We start from the raw sequence: 21,610 nt of genomic DNA, 5'->3' as shown, positions 1-21,610 counted from the left end.
TTTAATTAATTCACACACGACACGAGATTCATGTTTAGCTGATGTTGTTTATTAGAGTTGGCTTAGCTTTAGTTGCCTAAGCAATAAATTGTTGTTCGGCGTGTGCTACATAAGATATACATAGGTGGCCTCTCCTCCCTGCATCCTACAGGACCAGCGAAAGCCACGCGGCCATCAGGCAGAATCCTCCGACGGTCGCGTACGGCTGCAGCCGCTTCTCGCCAGTCAAAGCGCGGTAGTACATGCAGCCACTGAAGAGCATCGTGCCCATGATCATCAAAGCCCCAGTCTGCGGGAGGAATCAAATAAATTACTTTAAGAAATCGCAGTCAATTGGGGCTGTTCCGATCTCCACTGTTTCCGAAATGTATATCAAATCAAAGCTAAACGCCTATTGTAACCAAAAGATTTAAGGATACAAAGAATTTATAGCATTTAAATGTTCAGTCAGGAATCAAGATATGTGTAAGAAAATCCAAATTCCAATTAGTGTACCAGCAGCGAAACATCCTTCTTGACCCAAGCTTCAAGTCAGATTGTTATCTAAACTGCATTTACATTTTAAAATCAAAAACGGAACAGGCCCCATAGTATTTAGGCTACGACTAGAAGTTAGCGAAGACGGCCAGCGTTTTGAGTGCATATTTTGGTGTTAGCTTTAGTTGTTAGCTTTAATGTCGACAAAACGGAGCTCGAAAAAGCCCACATTTTACTTATCAAATAAGGCTGATGACAACAAATACCAATTACAAGATAACAGCAAAAACGAGAGAATCTATGCCTTTTTGGTACATTTTTAAAATACGATTGTAATGATGAAGTAAATCAAAAATTCCTACCCAAGACCCCGAACCCATATCAGCTATGAACCTGCTCATATCACAGACCTAAGAATTATCCGAATTAATGCAATTATACAAGTATCGTGCGTGGTATTGAAAATTACTTTGTAAGCTGCAATTAGTGGTTGTTGAATATTTAGCTTTAGCTTTGGAAACATTTCATATACAACATGAATATACATATGCATACCTATATTATAAAGAAGTAACTTGGAAGCGCTTGGCCCAAACCAATATTCATTCTTAGCTCAATTTTTGTAAAGTCAATCAGCGCATTAGACTGGCTAAGCAGAGTCAATTATTCGAGTATCAATGTTGGAGTTTCGATTCGAGAGTAACGCGAGTTGTTATAAATTCCGTTCAGAGATCTAACTTTACACAGAGTATATGTAAACGACAAACCGACAAAGAAAAGCTTTACAAATAAACCAAATTCGATCAATATCGATTACGAAAAATTGATAATTTTTTTTGGATTATTCCTTAACTCAAGATGGGACTTGCGGAAGTAGGACTTAACCAGACAGGAAGTGGATATTTCCAAAGGAATACAAATTGTAATCCAAAGTATTGACACCAAAACCGTTATTGACTTTTTATTTAACTTATGGAAGAAATTTGTGTTCTACTTTATCTGGATTTTGAAACTATTAAGCGGTTTCTCAAAAATTCAAAATTGTGTGCCATTCGAAGGATTCTTAGCATTCAAAAGGATATATACACAGTATCACTGGTAGCAACGGACTACATAATCCTATTCCATCCTATCCTATTTGGAGTTTCCCCTATTTATACTTACGAATACGGGATAGTGGGCCAGAGGCATGGCCATCATGGCAAAGGAATGCAAGAAGTGGATGCGATTGGCCACATCAGCGAAGGCCTGCGAGTCCACCTGCTCCTTGGGGTCGCTGACGTCCTTCAGGACGTACTTGCAGTAGGCGCCCATAAAGATGGCCGACGCGCCGCCGATCCCGGCCAGCCGCACGAAGTGGTAGTGGCTGCCGGCCAGGCGGTAGAGAGATCCATGTGGATGCTTGTAGCTTTGCGCGGAAGGGAGTAGCGGCATGCTCGTCTCCTGCACGGGCACGTTCTTGGGACGCAAACCCTGCAGGAAGATAGATAGGAATGATCAACCCGGAGCTTCGTCTGGGAAAAGTCGATTAGTTACAAGGGCGCGGAGCAGGCCAGATGCGGACGAGGCTACCATCTTGCTGACAGGATTGCCAAGGGTCACGTATTCAATGGTGTCGGCGATTGACATTGTGTACTGTTTGCTCAAACTACGTTTGGCGCTAGAAAATCAGCTGCGGCGCTACTAAAAATTTTGACGCAAAATGCCCAGGCGTTGCCGGACTGGCGGTCTAGTCGATGTTTCCAATCGATTGGATTCTGGAAATTTTAACGCCACTTGAATCAGAATTTCTTAACGTTTGAAGTGAGAGGAAAGGGTGATATAATAAACCAAACAAAACAAATATAAATACTTTGGGAACTTTCGTATGGTTATACCACTCAAATTTAAACACTCATTTAACATAAATAGATACGAATTGCTAAAAAACCTCGGTCATTAGTTAGTTAGTTGAGGGATAACTGTTCGTTAATAATTCCGACATAAGAGCACCCCTAGCACTCCGTATCTCAGTAATGCCCCCATATATAAACCACAGCTGATAGCTTCGCGTCACTTGACAACCCTGCCGTTTGACCGGTGCGCTACACTGAAAAATCAGTGCTCAATTTGGAAAGCTATTTTTGCCGGCTCTGCGAAGAAAAATAATCAAGGCAAGTGGAAGTTCTTATATATAAAAACCCCTTATCGGCCGATCCGTGGTGAGCAGGTCGGGGCGTAAATTTATGTATATTAGCTGCCGAAGCAAAGCAATCACTGACAATTCGAACTCTTTTCAGTCGAGTCACCGCAGTGGAACAATGAAAACTGCAACTTATTGCGCATTTGTAATTATGGCGACCATAGTCGCCATAAGCGGAGTAAAAGGAGTCGAGGGGGAACGCCCCTACAGGCGGAGCTTTATCAATCCGTATCCGCGGTACCAGTTCTTCGATGATGGCGTTGATCCCGGGGAGCCCCTGTTCCTGACGCCCCTGATCAACAATGCTTCGATGCCCAAGCAAAAGGTTCAGGAGCTGGCCCGCGTCGTGGGCTCCCAGTTCCATGGAGTTGAGAGCTACTCTGGCTATTTGACCGTGGACCCCGGCTTCAAGTCCAACATGTTCTTCTGGTACTTCCCCGCCGAGAAGGATCCGGAATATGCACCAGTGGTCCTTTGGCTTCAGGGTGGACCAGGTGCCTCCTCACTGTTCGGATTGTTTACGGAGAACGGCCCTCTGGAGTTGGACGGTCATGGGAAGCTACAAAAGCGCAACTATACCTGGAGCAAAACACACAATCTCATCTACATTGACAATCCCGTGGGCACTGGCTTCAGTTTCACCGAAAACGATGCCGGCTATGCCAAGAACGAGAAAGATGTAGGCCGCAATCTGCACGAAGCCGTGATGCAGCTGTACGAACTCTTCGAGTGGAGAAACTCCTCCGGGTTCTGGGTCACCGGGGAGTCCTATGCCGGAAAGTACGTGCCCGCCCTGGCTTACCACATCCACAAGGTCCAAAATGCCATAGAGACGCGCGTCTATGTGCCGCTAAAGGGCGTGGCCATCGGAAATGGTCTCTCGGATCCGCTGCATCAGCTAAAGTACGGCGACTATCTCTACCAGCTGGGCCTGATCGACGAGCACGGACTGCAGAGTTTCCACGATGCAGAGGCAAAGGGAGCTGCATGCATCCAGAAGCACGACATGGAGTGTGCCTTCGACGTATTCGATTCCCTAATCAACGGGGACCTCACCAATGGCTCACTGTTCAGCAACCTCACTGGGTACAACTGGTACTACAACTACCTGAAGACCCATGACGATGACGGAGCCAACTTGGGTGAATTTCTGCAGGCGGGCGCCACTCGGCGTGCAATTCATGTGGGCAATCAGCCGTTCCACGATCTGGACAAGGAGAACAAGGTCGAACTTCACCTGAAGAAGGATGTCATGGACAGCGTGGCTCCGTGGATAGCCGAACTGCTAGCCCACTATACTGTGTGCATCTACAGCGGGCAGCTGGACATTATTGTGGCCTATCCACTGACGCGCAATTACCTCAACCACCTAAAGTTCCCCGGCTCGGACAGGTACAAGGTGGCTCCCCGTGAAGTGTGGCGCATTGGAAAAGAGGTGGCCGGTTATGTCAAGCACGCCGGACATCTGGTGGAGATCATGGTGCGCAATGCCGGGCATATGGCTCCTCACGATCAGCCCCAGTGGCTGTACGAGATGATTAATCACCTTACTCATTACAAGCACTAGGAGCTGCATACCTAAGCTATTCTATACAATTTGGTCCCCATTCAAAGCACTTTTTATAAAAACGGTCATTAATAATATGGTGTGATTTTTTAATACATAAATATTTTGAAGAGACAAACTTGGCATGGTTTTGTAAATACTCAACTAATTTCATCTCATATGTAATAAAACTAATATAATATATAACAAATTTTAATCAATAAAGATGCCAAAAATCTACTGTAAAGGCGAAGCAGGTTCAACAATCATTTTTTATTTAAATAAATAAGTTCAGATAAGATTAATCCTAGGTCAACCTCCCCTTATTTATTCTATCCAATAGAAACTAGAGTAGATTAACAATGCTATTTAACAAATTACTATTAACTTGACAGTTAATAATTAACTTTCGTTTGCTCCCTTAAAGTTCCTGGCCAATAGAAAGTGCTCGGCAGAATCTCCGCGACTAGCGCGCGGTTTTATTCTCTTCACTTTCTCATAAAACCTAAGCATATCCCGCTCCAGCTTGGGCACGTCTCCATTATCCCACACCTTGACCACGAGATGGGCCTGCGGAGCAGACATTGCTAGGGCAAAGCGTAGCACCTCGTAGCAGAGGTTCGTGATGCTCTCCTGGTCCAGCATCCTCACTCCGGTGGCATTGGGTGCCATGTCGGACAGCACGCAGTTGACCTTTCTGTCCTGTAACGCCTCCTTCAGCCGCATTTGCGCCAGGGAAGTAGTGAAATCCATGCCGCCGAAGATTGTGGCACCCGGCACAGCATGGAAATGCAACAGGTCGATGCTGAAGACGGCTCCCTGTGCAGCACGCTCCTGCTTGCCGTTGGCATTGGTCCGCTCCACGGCCACCTGGGTCCAGCTCCCAGGAGCTGCTCCGCAGTCCAAAACTGTGCCGCCGGGCCGCAGGATTCCGTATTTGTCGTCGATCTCCAGTAGCTTGAATGCACTCCGGCAGCGATAATTCATCATGCGAGCTTTCTCCACGTACGGATCCGCAAGTTGGCGCGTAAGCCACTCCTGGGAGCTCTTGCTCCGGCCCTTGAGGTTCCGCGGCTGCTGTTTGGCATACTTTCCGCCTATTTCGGTGTGCAGCAGTCGCTTAAAAACACAATTACCTGTAAAAACAAGCCGCATTGTGTAATATCGAAATTAGCACGACTATCGACTTGTATCGCCCTAAGCCGATAACATTTTTGGGACGCCTACACTGTCGACGCAGCAACTGCAAAAGCTTCAGCTTATCATTCCACCACGCATATTCTTCCCATTTCTTCATGACGGATAAAAGAGATCTTTCCAAATTAAAATAGCACTCAATGCAACAGTGATGGGTTACAACCGAATTTCCGTTGCTGCAATGTCTAGCGCAAGTGTGAAAGAGCTATTATTTCGTTACACATTTTACGAACCGCTCGCGCCCTGGTCACACTGCAAGCTTGCATGGCCTTTTCCCAAACATCCGCCCACTGTCACTCTACTCCGCTCATTCGATGAACTCTCAACTGAACAATGGCGAACGTAATTGGAAAATATTGAACGCGAGTGCGAAGAATATGTGAACTTAACCACGGCCAAAGCTGCAACAGTGTTTAGAGATTGAAAAGTTATGAAAACAGGCGATAATATGCCACAAACAAGAAACCAAAAGTGACTGAACGTACAAACTTAAAACGGATCGGAAATCGCAGAAACTAGTTGCCTCTCTCTCGCTATCGCTCTCGCCCTCGCTCTTTCTTAATACCTCCGCCCCCCGAGCCCTACCGGTTGCAAAAACAAAATGAGATTCTGCGTTGTTGTTTGTTGCGTGTTATTTTTGCTGGCCAGCGGGCCTATTGCATCAGCTACAGCAAAATCACAACAAGGCGACTCGGCAGAAGTCGTCAGCAGCGGCGAGGATGAGAAGACGGTGAGTGGGGCGGCACGGCACCTTGTACCGTGTGACCCACTAAGGGTTAACACTGGGCCCAATGAATATTTCATCATCTTCCCCGATATGTTGTTCATAAGTTTCTCCCGCTCTTCCACAACCCGCAGGACTGCACGGACCTCGCCCGCGACGAGGAGGCGCTGATGGTGTTCTCCACATTGGGCGGCGGACTGACGGCCATCGATCCGGTGACCAGCGAAATACGCTGGACAATTGCAGATGGTAATTACGCGGGCACTACGCAGTCCTCCGCCTTCACTGCACCCCTATTTTCCGGTCACAAGTGTGGGATTTGAAACATATGATGGGCAAGAAGGGTCCTTATTATCCGCAGTGGAAATTTTCCAGCATATATCTCGAGAACCGGGTGTTTTCAGTATCCAAAGTCTTTAATGACTGCTTATTATTAGAAATATTCGAGCTAGAAGCAGTAGGTCCTCAGAAAAATAAGTCATAAGTCATATAAGTCATCATTTTAATGCTTAAAAAAAGCTGAAAGCTTACCATATGTAGCCACAGAAATAACTTTCTATAGTATGATTTATGAAAAAGATTACAGATAAAACTAAGTTTGTCATAAAAATGTAGGAACCTTCTTCAAACCATTTAAAATCTAAATTGAAATCGATTTATTTGCGTTTATAGCTCCCGCTGTATTTGCATAGCAGATTTAAAGATCTTTAGAACCCACCCTGTCTCAGCTAGATATATTTTTATCGTTTTCCCATACTTCACCTCCCCGGCTGGAAAATTACCAATTCACCAGGCTGTTGCACTCGCCGTTTGAAGTGCAAAATGCGTAGCACATGCAGGCGCCCAATGAGCTCATCGCAATTTTCGTATCTGCCAGATGTAAGAGTCTAGGATAGATCTTTCCACCGCCATTCGTGCTCTATTATTTCCACTCTCGCTGTTAATGTTTTGTATTGTGCTGTGGCCTGATAAGGTCCCACGTATAACGCAATCTCGACAAGCGTTCTCGGCACACAATTCCACCAATTAAGTTGCCAGCCAGTGCGCCATATCACCAGTTGCTGTTCGCCCATACCCTTTCCGCAGTGGGTGGTTGGGACTTTGAGCCATTTTCCTTTCGGTTCATTGAATATTCCTACGATTTATCAGCGTGACGTATTGATTTTCGATGGCTCAAGTGCGCTAATCTTCGCTCATTTGGCTGCTTCGTATTAACCTCTGAGATTAGCTGGTAGTTTCTGGGCTCCATATATGTACATATGAGTCATAAGGGGAATGATGTTATTAAAGGGGTTAATGGCAATAGCTTTCGTTTGGATTGCTGCACTTATTGGTTACCATTATTATTATTATGTTAATTTAGGATGTAATAGATCACCGAACTGGGGCTTCACCCATCAAATTAAAGAGAGGGCATTTCCAATTCGAATTGTGGGACATTGTTTATAAACCTGGCTTCAGAGCATTCATTTTCTCCTAATAAGTAGTGCTTCAAGAAGTTCCTTTAATTATGCCACCCCTCCAACTGAAATATTGGAGTTGCGCCAAATGACTCTCTGGACAATACGCCCTCCACATGTTTGTTTCATTTCTGAAATAAAAAACCCACGCCCCGTGAAGATTCTTTTATGTGATAGCTGCAATACAAATGTACATATGTCTATTCGTATTATTAGAAATTTCATGCTGCCCGCTCGTCGTCCGGCTTCGTGGAACTGCAAATGATTGAAAATTCAGGGAGACAGACATGTGGACAGCATCTGACCTGCGGTTTGATAGCAAAGCGCATTACTTGGGTAGTATTTTTTCGAGTTAGTCAAGCCAATAATATGTTTTTGATTCGCGGCAATTACACCGTTTCGCCAGCTCTAGCACGGCAGATCAGTGTACCGACATGGTGGGCTCTATTACCTCATCACGAGACGGAATCAGGTTTTGTCTACGACTACCGCTAGCCAATTAGAATGCCCGTGCTAATGAAAGTGCCGCGGCGAGTTAAATGACCTGCCCCAGAAATTGTGGCAACACTCGGTTAATGCCGGCAGTCTTCACGCAGCCATGTGTTTGGGGTTGAAACTAATTACTGATAAGAATGGACAGTACTTCAAACGGTTTGCTTTCCTTACTCGATATTGGTTGACGACGATCTTGCCAGGCAATACTTTATAACTTATTTTGTCATTATCGTGCATGCGGTGATGTTGGCCATTTGCATTCGCCAAAGGCAGAATTCAACGCTGTTGCCTCAAGCGAATTGTTGGCGATAACAGAAATTGCCAACTCGACTGGCGTAAACACTTTGGATTTGAACAGCCATCCATGGGCCCAGGTCTTTTTCGTATTTAACCAACTGCTGTTTGTTTTGACTTTGTCTCCCGCGCCAAAAAGCGGCTCCATTTTTTTGAGGAAAGTATTCACGATCTTCAACGTGCACCACAAACTGTGCGCTTTGCTTGGGATGGGGTTTATGTACATACATATATATTGCACTTATGTTCCCTTTGGTATAAGTACAACGAGATAAGCGTTATCGAGAACAGGTTCTGCTTATAATTTATTACATTTGCCTTACTTTACTCCACGTTAGTTGCACCGATATCAGGCAATTTTTATTGGAATATTTTTACTGTGCACACTTAAAATAATTTACTGTAAATGGGGCTCATCACTATAAATTATATTTTATATTATTTCTAACAGCTAAAAAAATTAACTAGAACTGAATATTCAATATAAAAGTGGAATTCCGCTTCCGCTTAAATTTAGAATTTCAATTGATAACACTAGGAATTTCATTCAAGTTGATCTACACTTTTTTTGGTTTCGTCTCGAAAATGTTTGGTCGTCACCAAAAATTGCCAGAAAGTTTTAATTTCTCATGAATTCTAGGTATTGAACAGAAATAAAAAAGAAGCAAAATAAAACGTAAATATATTGTTATTGCCGGCTACTCAAATGTGTTTTTGGCGCGGATTATTCATATACATATGTATTTTCTCGTAACAAAACAACTTATAATGAATTCGATGCAGTATACGATCTATAACTTTGACACCACTTGGAATATGTACAACATGTAAGGGGATTTGCATATATTGTGCTTGTACATAAATGCATAGGAATTTGATTTTTTAACGATGTACAATTTGCAACGATGTTTATTTCCTGGATATTTTATTATTTTACTTTTAAACTTTAATTGTATTTATTTTAGATCCTCCCATAGTAGCAGAGCACCAGGAGAATGTCCAGGTTCCGCACTTTCTGCCCGACCCCAGAGATGGCAGCATTTACCAGTTGGGTCAGATGGGCAGCCTCAAGAAGTTACCATACACCATTCCACAACTGGTGGCCAATGCCCCCTGTCGTTCCTCCGATGGTATCCTGTACTCCGGAAAAAAGAGCGACACGTGGTATATGGTGGATCCCAAAACGGGTAGACGCGAAAAGGTCATGGGCTTTGGAGATGCCACAATGGATGGCAAGGAGGGCGAGCAGATCGGCTGGGCCACTTCGCGAGCAATTTATCTGGGCCGGACGCAGTACACGGTCATGATGTACGACAGCCTGGCTAAGAACAAGAATGCGAAGCCCTGGAATATCACGTTTTACGACTACAATGCTGTGAGTGCTCCCCCAGAGCTGGCCAAGGAATATGGTGAGTGCATCTCATAATATATAATACGTATATACAGTTGCTTATGATCTCCCGCACGCAGAGTACATACATCTGACCACCACCACCAATGGACAAATTGTGACTCTGGATCGCAAACAGGGTAAATTTCTATGGCAGCGAAATCTTAGCAGCCCAGTTGTGGCTGCATTCCTTTTGGGACCAGATGGGCTACTCAGCGTCCCTTTCACCACGGTCTCCGACGAGGCTTACCAGGCTATCCTCGAGGAGTCGAAAACAGGAAATGTGAACACCGTGAAGCTATTGTAATGACATGCGATTTTCCCACTTAGTTCCATACTAATTGTAACATTTTTACAGCCAATCCCTTTATGTGGGCGAACATCAGAAGGGCTTGTACGCTCTGCCTTCGCTGGTGGACAAGAACACACCTCGTATTTCCACATCCCCACCTATAAAACTCCTCGACGGACCTACAGGAGACCAGAACAGCAACCAAGAGACGGATCCGCGTACCATTTACATTAATGATGTGCTGCAAGAGCACCCAGGAATTATGTTGGGGCACTACAACATGCCCAATGAGGGTAATGGCAACCTGCAGCTTTCCCCGACGACAGCAAGCAGTAAGGTGGTTCAGAGTCTGGCCACCATTCACAACTATAACGATGGCTACGGCCTGTTGGCCAATAATGAAAAGAACGCCGCCGACATTGGCGTGCAAACGGATCCTGAGCTGGTCGAAATTGGCATTGATGAGCGGACAAATGGGAACACTATCAATCGGACGAAGACAATAATTCTGCAGAACAGCAATAAGGTGCAGGCCTTCATCAACGAGTGGTTCATGGAGCATCCTAGCGGAAAGGTGCATCAGATTCTGATTGTTATCGTTCTGGGCATGATTGCCTTGTTCTGGTACACCTGCAGCACAATGAGGGAATTGCAAAAGCAGAGCGAAAACGGTTCCAAAACCTTTGCCATAGCCCAGAATGGATCCAATGGAAGCACCGGGAGCAATGGAAGCAATGCGAACGCTGAAGACCTAGTGGACTTGGGTAATGGACAAGTGCGTGTGGGCAAGATAAGCTTCAGCACAAATGAGGTGCTGGGAAAAGGCTGCGAGGGTACCTTTGTCTTTAAGGGCACATTCGAGGAACGTTTCGTAGCCGTAAAACGGCTGCTGCCCGAATGCTTCACATTTGCTGATCGCGAGGTGGCCCTATTGCGGGAATCGGACGCCCACGAAAATGTGGTGCGCTACTTCTGCACCGAACAGGATCGCCAGTTCCGCTACATAGCCGTCGAGCTGTGCGCGGCCACTCTGCAGGACTATACCGAAGGGGATCGCTCGCTGGAACTCCAAGATCACATCGATGTTTGGCAAGTGTTGAGCCAGGCTGCATCTGGACTGAGTCACCTTCACTCCCTCGATATTGTGCATCGCGACATCAAGCCGCAGAATGTTCTGATTTCGCTGCCAGACGCTAAGGGCAAAGTACGTGTCATGATCTCCGATTTCGGACTGTGCAAGAAGCTGAATTTCGGCAAGACTAGTTTCTCCCGGCGATCGGGTGTAACGGGCACCGATGGATGGATAGCGCCAGAAATGATGAGATCACAGCGCACAGTAAGATATACCACTTCTTCACCATCACACGAACTTTCTAAAATCAATGTCTTCAATGTATTTACAGACAACTGCCGTGGATATCTTTTCATTGGGTTGCGTTTATTATTATGTTTTGAGTGGCGGTCACCACGCCTTTGGGGACAATCTGAAGCGCCAGGCCAACATACTCTCTCACGAATACAATCTGGCCAAGCTGCGCCCAGAGGACGACAGTGAGGACAGTCGAATTGTAAGTTAACTTCAATAAAAATGTTTTAGCAGCTAGTGGCTCTAATTGCCTAATTCTATTCCAAAGATCCTGGCTGAGCAATTAATATCGGATATGATACATAAGGATCCGCAATCGCGACCTCCAGCTCGTTGTATCGGAAATCATCCGCTCTTTTGGGACGAGCCTAAAATGCTCTCGTTCCTTCAGGATGTCAGCGATCGTGTGGAGAAGCTGCAATTCCATGCCGAGCCGCTCAAGTCGCTGGAGAAGAACGGGCGGATAGTCGTTTTAGACGATTGGAATGTGCATCTGGACCCCATGATCACAGATGATTTGAGGAAGTACCGCGGATACATGGGCGCCAGTGTAAGAGATTTGCTCCGTGCTCTACGCAACAAGAAGCATCATTACCACGAGCTAACACCAGCCGCCCAGGAGATGCTGGGCTGCATTCCGCACGAGTTCACCAACTACTGGGTGGATCGCTTCCCGCAGCTCATTTCACACGCCTACCACGCGTTCAGTATTTGCTCAAATGAGCCGATCTTCAAGCCGTACTACAGTGCCGGCTATCTTTTTTCACGTCCGTGGTACTTTGACGCGGACGATGCGCTGTTCCCCATGCTGATGCGGGATCCCAAGCCCCTGCCCAAGATTGGTAGTCCTAAAAAGACCACCTCGCCTGCTAGCTGCCAAATTCAGCAGTTGAAGCAAAGAAAAGGGCTTTACAACTTCCGCAAGCCCAGCGATGAGCTGCCTATTCCTGGCGTTGGCCTGCAGCGTAATCTGGAGCTAGATGGACAATCACTGGAGCCCGATGGCAAGCGGGATGTGTTTGCCAATTTCAAATTTCGGCGCTACTCGAAGCCGGGAAACAATCGCAATTACAACGGCGGTCACAAGGACCCGCAGGACAAGGAGAAGTACGTAAGCTGGACGCTGCCACCTTCAACACAGGATTAGGGCATAGACCCAACCAGATCAGATTAGACAAGTTTTAGTTTTAATCATTTAAGTTTATTAATATTTAATTGTGCAATTTGTGTATATGCAACTATTCCAAAATGATTCCCCATTCAGTTCTTAGCAAAAATATTCAACGATAAGTAAGCAAATGAAACTATTTTGTATACCAAGTAAGAATAATGTAGTGTGTCTTCTCTCGAATGCACGCAATTTAACTGTGATAATTTTTGATTTTTGTTCAATGCCCAAGTGCAAGTTGATCTAGACAAATAGTCCGAGTTTTATATATAGTACCTAGGCCTATTGTATATTTATGCATTAGTTAAGATACCTATCCAACACTCTTCTCATTCGTGGAGACCCTTGACAAGCGAAGGTTTTAGTTTTTATATCTATGATAAAAGCACATAGTTTTAAAGATTAATAATGGAATGTTTCAGTTGATGGATAACTAGATGCTCGATAACGAGCTGCATTTTCTAAGAAATCTTAAACAAAAGGAAACTAAATAAAAATGTAAAACAAATTTTACAAAACAATTTTATTTGCACTATACATTTATAACAATGGCAATCAACAGCCGATTTAAAAAAGTTCTCAATATTTTGGCTATAAGAGATGGGAGCTTGGTTCAACAACAAATTCATAAATAACAAATATAAAGCCTATAGCTATGCACGAGATTTTGGTTCTTCAGAAGAAAAATTTGTAACTAGAAATTTGTTTCACTTTGGCGTTGTTTCCTCGTTGTTTGTGCGGTTTCGCTTCCTTGTCACTTTTAGTTGGCCGACTTCATCATTGTTTTCATCTCGTTGCGCACGCAGTACTTGAAAGCATCCCAGCCTTCCGACTTGGCCACGGACTGGAAGCAATAATTTTGGGATTAGCAGTGAGCGAGTTCTTGGAGTTCATTGTGAAAGTGAAAGGGGAGACACAGAAGTGATGGTAAGCAGCAGGAAAGAAAAGCTTTTGTGGGTTCCTCGCCCACTGACCTCTTCTCCACTTGGCTGCACTACCTCAATGCAAACCTTTAGACGCTCATCGGGGTCTACGACATCTTGCTGGGGAAAAAAGTACAACTCATTGCTAATCACCTGTGCTTGCACTTTTAAGTAGCCCAGTTCGTTATTAGACAAGTGGTGAGTCACAAAAAACAGACCTTCGACGAGCAATGCGATGAAAATGATATGAATGAAGCACACTTTCTATAAACTTAAAACACATTTGCATAATTAGAAGTTCTGTCCTTTGCATTTCAATGATGTTTTTGGACATACAAGGTGCAATGAATAAAAAACCAATTCTGTGTATAGTTCAGGGTTTAATGGTTATATGGCCAATTCAAATTAAAGCGAATTTTAATAATAATAATAATAAATGTCATGGATTCGGGTTAATAGCCTTAACTAAATATTCTAAATTATAAGTTAACGCAGTTAAACATGAAGCTTAAAGAAAAACGCTTACAGGCGAGACAAAATCAAATGAACACACACATTCAATGCTGGCAATGCGGCAAACAAAACGAGGGACTAATTAAACGACTTAAAATAAATTAGGTTAATCTAAGTAATCTGTAATCAGTGCCAAAGCGCATCGCTGTCAATGAAGTAGTCCAGATGGCGGCACACCCGATGGCGCCAGGCCACAAACAGCGGATAATCGGGCTCATCATAGGCGTCCAGAGCTTCGTTGTAATCAAAGAAACGACCACTTACTTTGAAGCCGCGATGCAGGCGATCCTTCATGATGGCGATGAACTCCTTGTAGGACAGCAGGCCATCACCATCCGCGTCGAAGATGGCAAACACGGTGTCGATCAAGTGGGGACTGAGCTTATAGCCGGTGCAGATCTTCACAGCGCGCGAGAATTCATCTAACCCAAGGAGGCCATAGAGTCAAAATTTGTGTCGACTGACTAGAGTAATGCACCCACCTTTTGAAATGGCCCTGTCCGCCAGCGTATACATGCGCATGGCGATCGTGAAGTCATCCAGATTGTTAAGGAAGTGGCAAAAGTCACGGAAATCGTGAAAGGATATGCCCTTCTCATCCTTGACCCGCTCGAGCAGCCGCTCCAGGAACACGTCGTACTCATCCGTGGCCAAGTACGTGTAGCGCAGCAGGATTTTGGCAAAGTCCAGTTCGCTGATGACGCTGTTGCCCTTGGAGAACTCGTGGAACTCCAGCTCCAGCACCTCCGTCTGCAGGTTGTCCATGAAGCGGTAGAAGTTATCGTAGTTGATCACCCCAGTGCCCCGCTTTCCGAAGAAGTGCAGCTGCAGGGTGGTGGGCACCATGTGGCGGCGCTGCAGACCCTCGCCATCGTTCACATAGTTCTGCTGGAATGCATGCCAGGGTTTAAGGATTAGTTACCGTCTGGGGCAGATCACCATCAGTTAGTTACACCAGGCTCATGCTTGGGACTCGGGAAGACCTTACCTCCAGGGGAGTGGGCGTGGCGAGTTCCTCTTCTGGCTCGTGCTCGCCGTGCTTCTCCTTCCAAGCGCCACTAAAAATGCGCTCCATCTGGGATTTTATATACATGCCAGTGTTTGGGGTCAGGTTTTTGTTTGTGCAGGATTGGGGTTAGGTTGGAGAAAAGAAGAGTTAGGCGGTTTAGTAAGGGTCAACACATTGGAGGTTTCTAGGGTGTAGGCCTGTTTTCGGTTTCAAAATCAAAGCGACAGGAACAAAACTCAACATAAAAGCTTGTAACGTAACATAAACTGGAACTCAAAAACTCTTAAGTACTAGTAGTGACAAGTCTATGGCACAAGGACAACTTGGTAGGAAAACGAATCCTTCGTAAGTAAAACAAAACACAACGTAACTCAGCGTAGCTTCTACATGTGCTCCAGGCACATTTCGAGTTCTGTACAATTTGAGCGGAGTTTTGGCGAAGCAAAGCCAATACTTTGGCGGATTGGAACTCTGGTGGCTAACACTTACTAGACCCCTCTTCGCCTGAGGCACTGCCATGGGTTTCGCCATTTGACTTTGCTCATCGTAGGAAACTAAGCGCGAGAGCTGCCATTGAAGTCGTTTTTATAATAAAATAAATTATACAAAAATCAGAATCAGAGGTGGAAATGTTAAACTGAAGGGTAAGTGTGGTGCAGCTTACTTCAGTGCCCTAGGGCCAGCTATTTGAAATGAGTTTTCATTATTCATAAAGTATAATATTAAATTATAGCTTAACTTAATAAATGAAATGCTTACAATTTGCTTGGTTTGCGGATCGACATTTTGAGTGTCTTTCAAAGCGCCGGCCAAAATGGAAATTATCTAATAATAAACGTTTTTGAAAATTATATTAAATCATAAGTAAACAAAATCAATTCGAGGAACCCATAGGAATTATGAGCGTACGATGGGGACGATGATTCCCTATTTACCACTAGAAACTCGTCCTTGTCAACGCGCTGATTTCCATCCGTGTCGAACATGTTGAAGGCGATGCGGAAACCAGATTTGGGCTCTATAATAGAGCATAATAATAATAATATTAGAATAATAGTATAATAGCCATAGTAGAATCTGACTTACTTGTTAGAATGGAGAGCAAAAACAAATATTCCGTGTAGGAGACAATGCCTGAAAGGAAAATTAATAGTAATTAATGGAAATTGTCGAGATTTTTATCAGTACAAAATAGTACGTAAGCATTTGTAATGGTACACCAATCCATAAATTAGGTTAAAGTGCTGCTTTTATCAGATCTTGTCTGGTTATTGAATAATTGAAAAGGCCAGGTAACAAACATACCTGCTATTCTAATTTATTCGCAAGGAATGATAAGTGACTACCATGCAAAAAACAACTATATCTATCGCAAATAGCGATAAGTTAATTTATCTTTGTAAGACTTTCCCAATGTATCTGAAAACTTGTCGACAGGTATTAATAATTGGATTGGCTTAAGAAATGGATCCCTTTTTTATATTCATTCGTCGTTCATTGGACGATAATGTATATACAAACAAAATTTCAAATATTTATTCACATTTACCATGTATCTAAAGAACCTTACCCTTGTCCCGCAGGTTGCGGAACAGACGTGTGGAACCCTTCTTCAAAGCTGGAGTGTTTTCCTTGTACTTGTCCACCTCATCGCTGGACAACTGGCGACGTTTCAAGCGAGCTGCAGATGAATTGGGATACTCTATGATACTAATTAATGCAAAATCCCCGCTTACGTCTGGGCTCCTGCTCCACAACGGAGTCTAGGAAGTCCTGCGGGGTCATGTAGAGCTGATCATCGTACTCCACGGATGCAAACTTGATGAAGCGGCGCTCCCGGGCCGTTAGTTTCACGTTCTCCAGCTCGCTATCGTCGCGCTGCGGGATGGGAGATCGAGGATGTGGAAGAGATTAATCAGGCCATCGATGGATGGTAACTTAATATGCCGTTGTGCGTATTTGGTGGGGAACATAATTGAAATAAATCAGCGAACGATTGGCTCGCGGGAAGGGTAATTTCCGCCTGTTGGTCACAAAGGCGGACCGCCGGGCACAAAAGCTGGGCCAGCAATCTTGAGTCTGGACGGGTTTGATCTGGTGACGTTTTGATTAATGCCCGGCCATGGCACCTCGCACCGCGATCAGAAATATTAATTTGATCCGGTTTGCCGTACTCCGCGTGCATCGCGAATTACATGTATGATCTGCATTTAATTCGAAATGCGAATTTTGACGGGCTGCCAGACAGGATTCCCACGTTGGCCGTTTGGCAAATAAAGTGTCAAATTGATTTGAGAACATGTTGTGACCGGTGATCCGCCATAAATCTGACATTTAATGCCACCCACAACCAGCAATCATTTTTCCCGCACACTCGTAGACAGGGCGAATGACTCAATTGTATTTTATTGGTGGTTAGTGGCAAAGACAACTCCCAGGCCATAACTCTCGCTCTGGGGACACCAGAACCCAGAAACCCAGCCTGTCCCCGAAAATTGGACCCGAACAAAGGCCACTTTGAATGTTAGACATGTGCAGCAAACACTGCGCGGCCACGCCCACGCCCATGCCCATGCCCCAAGAAACCTCCAGGGGCTGGGGACAATTCCTCATAAAAGCAAAGCTGACATCATTCTGACTGCAGCAGAGGCTACAGTAGTTCGGTTCATAAAACATCAAGTTAACAATTCAATTATCCTAAAAGTTCCATCTAAATATCTAAATATACTCGTTAATAACTGGTTCCAGTTAACAAATGTAATATTTAGGTAAAGGAAATTACGATTCCAGCGGCTGTTGTACTGAAAATTGGTAACTAGATCCTTAAAGTTGCTGTTAGGAAACCCTAAAAAGTAAGATTAAAAGAACTGCGGTATTCCCATTGCTGTAACACCTATATTTGATAAGACAGAACCACTGTTCTGGTCCCTGCGCCCAGCACAAGGAGATTCGGAGTGGCTGCAGGCGCTGGATTTATAGGCAACAATTAAATCTCATTCATCATCATCAGGCGCAGTTGTCATAACACATGTCAGGGCCAGGCCAACACCACAACCGAAACCAAATCAAAATCCAAACCAAGTCCCATACTGCAACTGAAATGGAAGCCACGCCCGTGTCTGGCATTGGGCATTATGACTGCCTCCGATATTGGTGGGTGTATCAAATCGGCAACCAGATCGATTGATAGATAAATTTTCAGTAACTGGCACTCTGTCAGCGTTCGGGGGAGTTGCAGCTCCACCGCGTATCATTTGCCGCCTGCAGGTGCGTGGGCGTTTCGAACTCGGACTAACTACTTGCCACTTCATCATGTTCCAAGGTGTGTGGCATTGGCGCTGGAACTCATTCCAAACGCCGCAGCCTTGGGAGGCTGCATATTTTCGATGGTAAGATATGCTAATCATAGGTGAAGATGAAGATTTGTCATAATCTTAAGGAATTTGCAGCGGCCTTTTATACTCAGAAGTTCTATACATCATTTTAACATAAGAAAATTTCACATTAATACTATTTGAACATCAGTAAAAAATTCGAAAGACGTCTTATTCTATCAGAAACTAATTAATAAAGTCCATGTAATAAAGTATAATAAAGTTAATAACTTATATAAAATTTTACACCGTGCATGAACATATAAACTATAAACTTTCCGTATCGTAACTTGAAATTAGTTGTACTAGGGATAATATCTTAATTATAGTATAATTATATCTCAGATAATATCTCATTAGCTAACGACATACTATTTTTCACCATGTAGGACTGCTAAACAAAAAGCTCTCGGGGTATTCCCCGCCTTATAGCGTAATCCCTGATAAGCAATAGCCGAAAATTCTCATGTAAATATTTAAACTTCACACCCTGAATCACACACAACAAAACCTTATCAACCTGCCACTCACGTCGACATGTTTTCGAGTTTTTTAGGTCTACCCAGAGACAATGTCAACAGGTTGACAAATAGTTGTAGCGGCTGCTATTTCATTGAACTTGGACGCGCACAACAACGAAGCTCAATTTACATCGTTGATAACGACCCTGAACTGAATTTGGTTGGCTTTTGTTGTTATTGGTTTGTGATCAATCAAGATGCATGTGCATTTAATACATTTTAAGGGCTAGTTAAACGGCGATTTGGTAGTAAAAACAATAATAGTGCAGCGAACGAGCGGAGCACAACAAAACGCTGAAAAACAGCTGATAAGATATCACTTCCGTTGCGTTACGTAGTAGCGTATTGGTGTAACGTAGGCACTGACATGCCACAAGCTAAAAATAGCTGCGCAGGTCTTTTTTCATCCAATTATTGACTTTTCCACACCAAACACTTGGCACACTTGTTAACGCTTTTCAAGCGGCTCATTTACCATGCGCCTTTTAAGGCTAACGGCGTTCACGGGATTTTCCGCGGACCGTAATTTAATAAAAGTAGCCAGGGCGGCCAAGGAAACGGCACTACCGCCCACAAAAGTCAGCAGACGTCGCGATTTGTGTCCCGGAATTCCGCCAGTTTGCGATGTACTGCTGGCAAATCTGGACGATCGACCAAATCCGACGACCACACTTGACCGCTGGCCGATTATAGAGCCATTTTTAACCGTTATTCTAGCCACTGCACCCGCCATTTCGTCCGAGTTTGTAGAGTAAAAACTAAACTAGTGACAAATAGAACTACGTGAAGTGCGCAACGTAAGTCGTGGTATGCGTAGCGTATTAGGGTTGCCAGGTAGATTTATTCACAGTAGATATCGCTTTCGCGTGATTTATGCGATAGTTTAGCGGTTGCGGTACATATACAAATATTTTGTCTATTAGCATGAGCCAAAAATAAAAAAACACCCAGGGGGTGTGCGAATTACCATGAATTTGAAATATTTTTGGAACGTTTAAAATTTAGTGATCTTTGTCACTTCCTTAAAAAATTTCAAAAAATAAAAAAAATATATTTTAGCACATTATATTTTGTTTGACTTTTCCTATATCCGTTTCAGTAGTTTTCTAAACTGTATTACAGGAAAACCCAATATAAAGTAAAAGTAACGTAAGCCCGCCAAAACTAGACACGTAGTTAATAGAGAGTTGCCAGATCAACACTATTGCCTGCGGCAACTTGGCGGGCATTTAAATTAGAAGTCAAACTAGAAATCTTTAAATGTATGTGTGAATTGATAACTGTCTAAACGATTTATTTCTTAAAATTTTTACTTTAAAATTTTGCTTAAATTTTAAATGTTAGATATGTATATACATAGATATTTACATATATAGTAGTGTAAATTAATAAAAGGTCTAACTTTGTTACGGATTTCAACAATTGCCTTTATAATATTAGGTGTTTTTCCGTATAATAAAGCACACCTTATTAAATTTTCGAATCCAAAATTGGTATACTAGCTCCAAAATTCAAATATGACTAAGAATTGTCACACCTGACCGGGCTTTCCCAAATTATTTCCGCATAACTGCGAACGCCATTAAAAATTATTAACAAATGCTAATTTTGAGTCGACAAGGGGACTACGTGCCGAAGTCCACACAGATCCGTCCAGAAACCAATTAAAATCCTGTCGACGTGAATTTCTGCGGCGCGCTCTTGACGCAAGAGTATATATTTGACCTTAAACTATTGGGGATTTTTATTGGGCATGCCCAAAATCTGCATGTGACGCCTCTCTATCTACGCAAAAATCGAGAACAAATAAACCCATTGACCGTCAATCGTTCTGAGTTCCAATGACTCATTTGGCCCCAACGGCGGGCATGATATATTTTGATATATGACAAAAATGCACCTAGAATGCAATAAAAATGTCGAAATATTTTATGGGAAAACAAATGTCCCATTGAAAGACGATAAAATGATCGAAAGAAACCTGTTGCACTCCCCCAAACATGTGTAGATTCAATAGAAATGTTATCTGCTCTCCGTTTTCGAAACGGAAAATATCAATTTCACTCGATTTTCCGCTGTCGCGCGAAACCCAAGACGCAGTCCGTCCTTTTCCCATTTTCTGAGCTCGATTCAGGTGAAGTTCATAACCCAGGATAGTTGACACTTTGAGGCTTTGCTCCACTAACTCGATCTTGGGGTCGCCAAAGAGTCGCCCTTTTAAGCTGGTTTCGTTTACTCCCCAGTTATGAGCTCGTAAATTATTAGTTTCGATTTTAAGCGGCGCATTGTGTTTCCTTTTCCAATCCATTTCCTGCGAAAGTTGTAAAAGAAGAAGGCGCCAACCGACCCAACCGAACCCAACCGAGGATCCGATGGTCCAGAAGATCCGTTGGCACATAAAAATGCTTGTGTTGACGCCTTCCACGGGTTCGCCTTGTAAAAATCCCCAAGGGCACAACTCGAGTCCACAAAACGATCGATATAAATGCACAATATTTGGGTCTTCTTTTGGTAGTAATAAAGTCGTTTAAATCGCAATGCGTATTTGGTTTTCTTTCCGTTCCACCTTTCTTCTGGTAGTAATAAAGTCGTTTCAATTAGTGCTGGCAATTCCCAAAAAACGCGGTTCAAAAATTTCGGTAAGCGCCAGGCCTTGGGGTTTCATTTTTTAAAATTCAA

At 43.8% G+C, this 21,610-nt stretch overlaps 5 protein-coding genes across 14 annotated transcripts; 2 read left to right on the top strand and 3 right to left on the bottom strand.

Annotated features, from left to right (window-relative positions):
- Positions 1–27: 27 nt before the first annotated feature.
- Positions 28–2,106, bottom strand: LOC6553829 (transmembrane protein 256 homolog). The gene is made up of 3 exons (XM_001979458.3): positions 2,014–2,106; positions 1,642–1,950; positions 28–289 (listed from the first exon to the last, which is right to left on the bottom strand). Exons 1-3 carry the CDS (start codon positions 2,104–2,106, stop codon positions 146–148), a joined length of 546 nt encoding a protein of 181 aa, XP_001979494.1. The 3' UTR covers positions 28–145.
- A 289-nt stretch (positions 2,107–2,395) lies between these two features.
- LOC6553830 (venom serine carboxypeptidase) lies at positions 2,396–4,458 on the top strand. Its single transcript, XM_026975630.1, has 2 exons — positions 2,396–2,630; positions 2,757–4,458. Exon 2 carries the CDS (start codon positions 2,778–2,780, stop codon positions 4,224–4,226), a length of 1,449 nt encoding a protein of 482 aa, XP_026831431.1. The 5' UTR covers positions 2,396–2,630; positions 2,757–2,777; the 3' UTR covers positions 4,227–4,458.
- Positions 4,444–5,431, bottom strand: LOC6553831 (rRNA methyltransferase 2, mitochondrial). The gene has a single exon (XM_001979460.3). The coding sequence runs from the start codon at positions 5,358–5,360 to the stop codon at positions 4,608–4,610; it is 753 nt and encodes a 250-aa protein (XP_001979496.1). The 5' UTR covers positions 5,361–5,431; the 3' UTR covers positions 4,444–4,607.
- A 219-nt stretch (positions 5,432–5,650) lies between these two features.
- On the top strand, positions 5,651–13,099 carry LOC6553832 (serine/threonine-protein kinase/endoribonuclease IRE1). Its single transcript, XM_001979461.3, has 7 exons — positions 5,651–6,132; positions 6,261–6,375; positions 9,341–9,784; positions 9,846–10,068; positions 10,124–11,393; positions 11,461–11,625; positions 11,692–13,099. Exons 1-7 carry the CDS (start codon positions 6,004–6,006, stop codon positions 12,568–12,570), a joined length of 3,225 nt encoding a protein of 1,074 aa, XP_001979497.1. The 5' UTR covers positions 5,651–6,003; the 3' UTR covers positions 12,571–13,099.
- LOC6553833 (calcium uptake protein 3, mitochondrial) lies at positions 13,100–19,740 on the bottom strand. Of its 10 annotated transcripts, none has more exons than XM_026975628.1 (11): positions 19,407–19,740; positions 16,773–16,914; positions 16,607–16,717; positions 16,123–16,170; positions 15,972–16,054; positions 15,796–15,861; positions 15,526–15,603; positions 15,016–15,102; positions 14,510–14,915; positions 14,292–14,449; positions 13,100–13,435 (listed from the first exon to the last, which is right to left on the bottom strand). In XM_026975628.1, exons 1-11 carry the CDS (start codon positions 19,662–19,664, stop codon positions 13,352–13,354), a joined length of 1,521 nt encoding a protein of 506 aa, XP_026831429.1. In that variant the 5' UTR covers positions 19,665–19,740; the 3' UTR covers positions 13,100–13,351. The 10 variants fall into 10 exon arrangements, with proteins under 10 accessions (XP_026831429.1, XP_001979498.1, XP_015010317.1 ...); XM_001979462.3 differs by having other exon boundaries at positions 14,510–14,912; XM_015154831.2 differs by lacking the exon at positions 15,526–15,603 and having other exon boundaries at positions 14,510–14,912.
- Between the last annotated feature and the right edge of the window lie 1,870 nt (positions 19,741–21,610).

This window comes from Drosophila erecta, unplaced genomic scaffold, assembly GCF_003286155.1.
Source record: "Drosophila erecta strain 14021-0224.00,06,07 unplaced genomic scaffold, DereRS2 tig00000000-arrow-pilon, whole genome shotgun sequence".
In the NCBI taxonomy this organism is placed as follows: Eukaryota; Metazoa; Arthropoda; class Insecta; order Diptera; family Drosophilidae; genus Drosophila; species Drosophila erecta.
The sequence above is the reverse complement of the archived record's forward strand: the minus strand, read 5'-3'. Positions and strand labels throughout refer to the sequence as shown.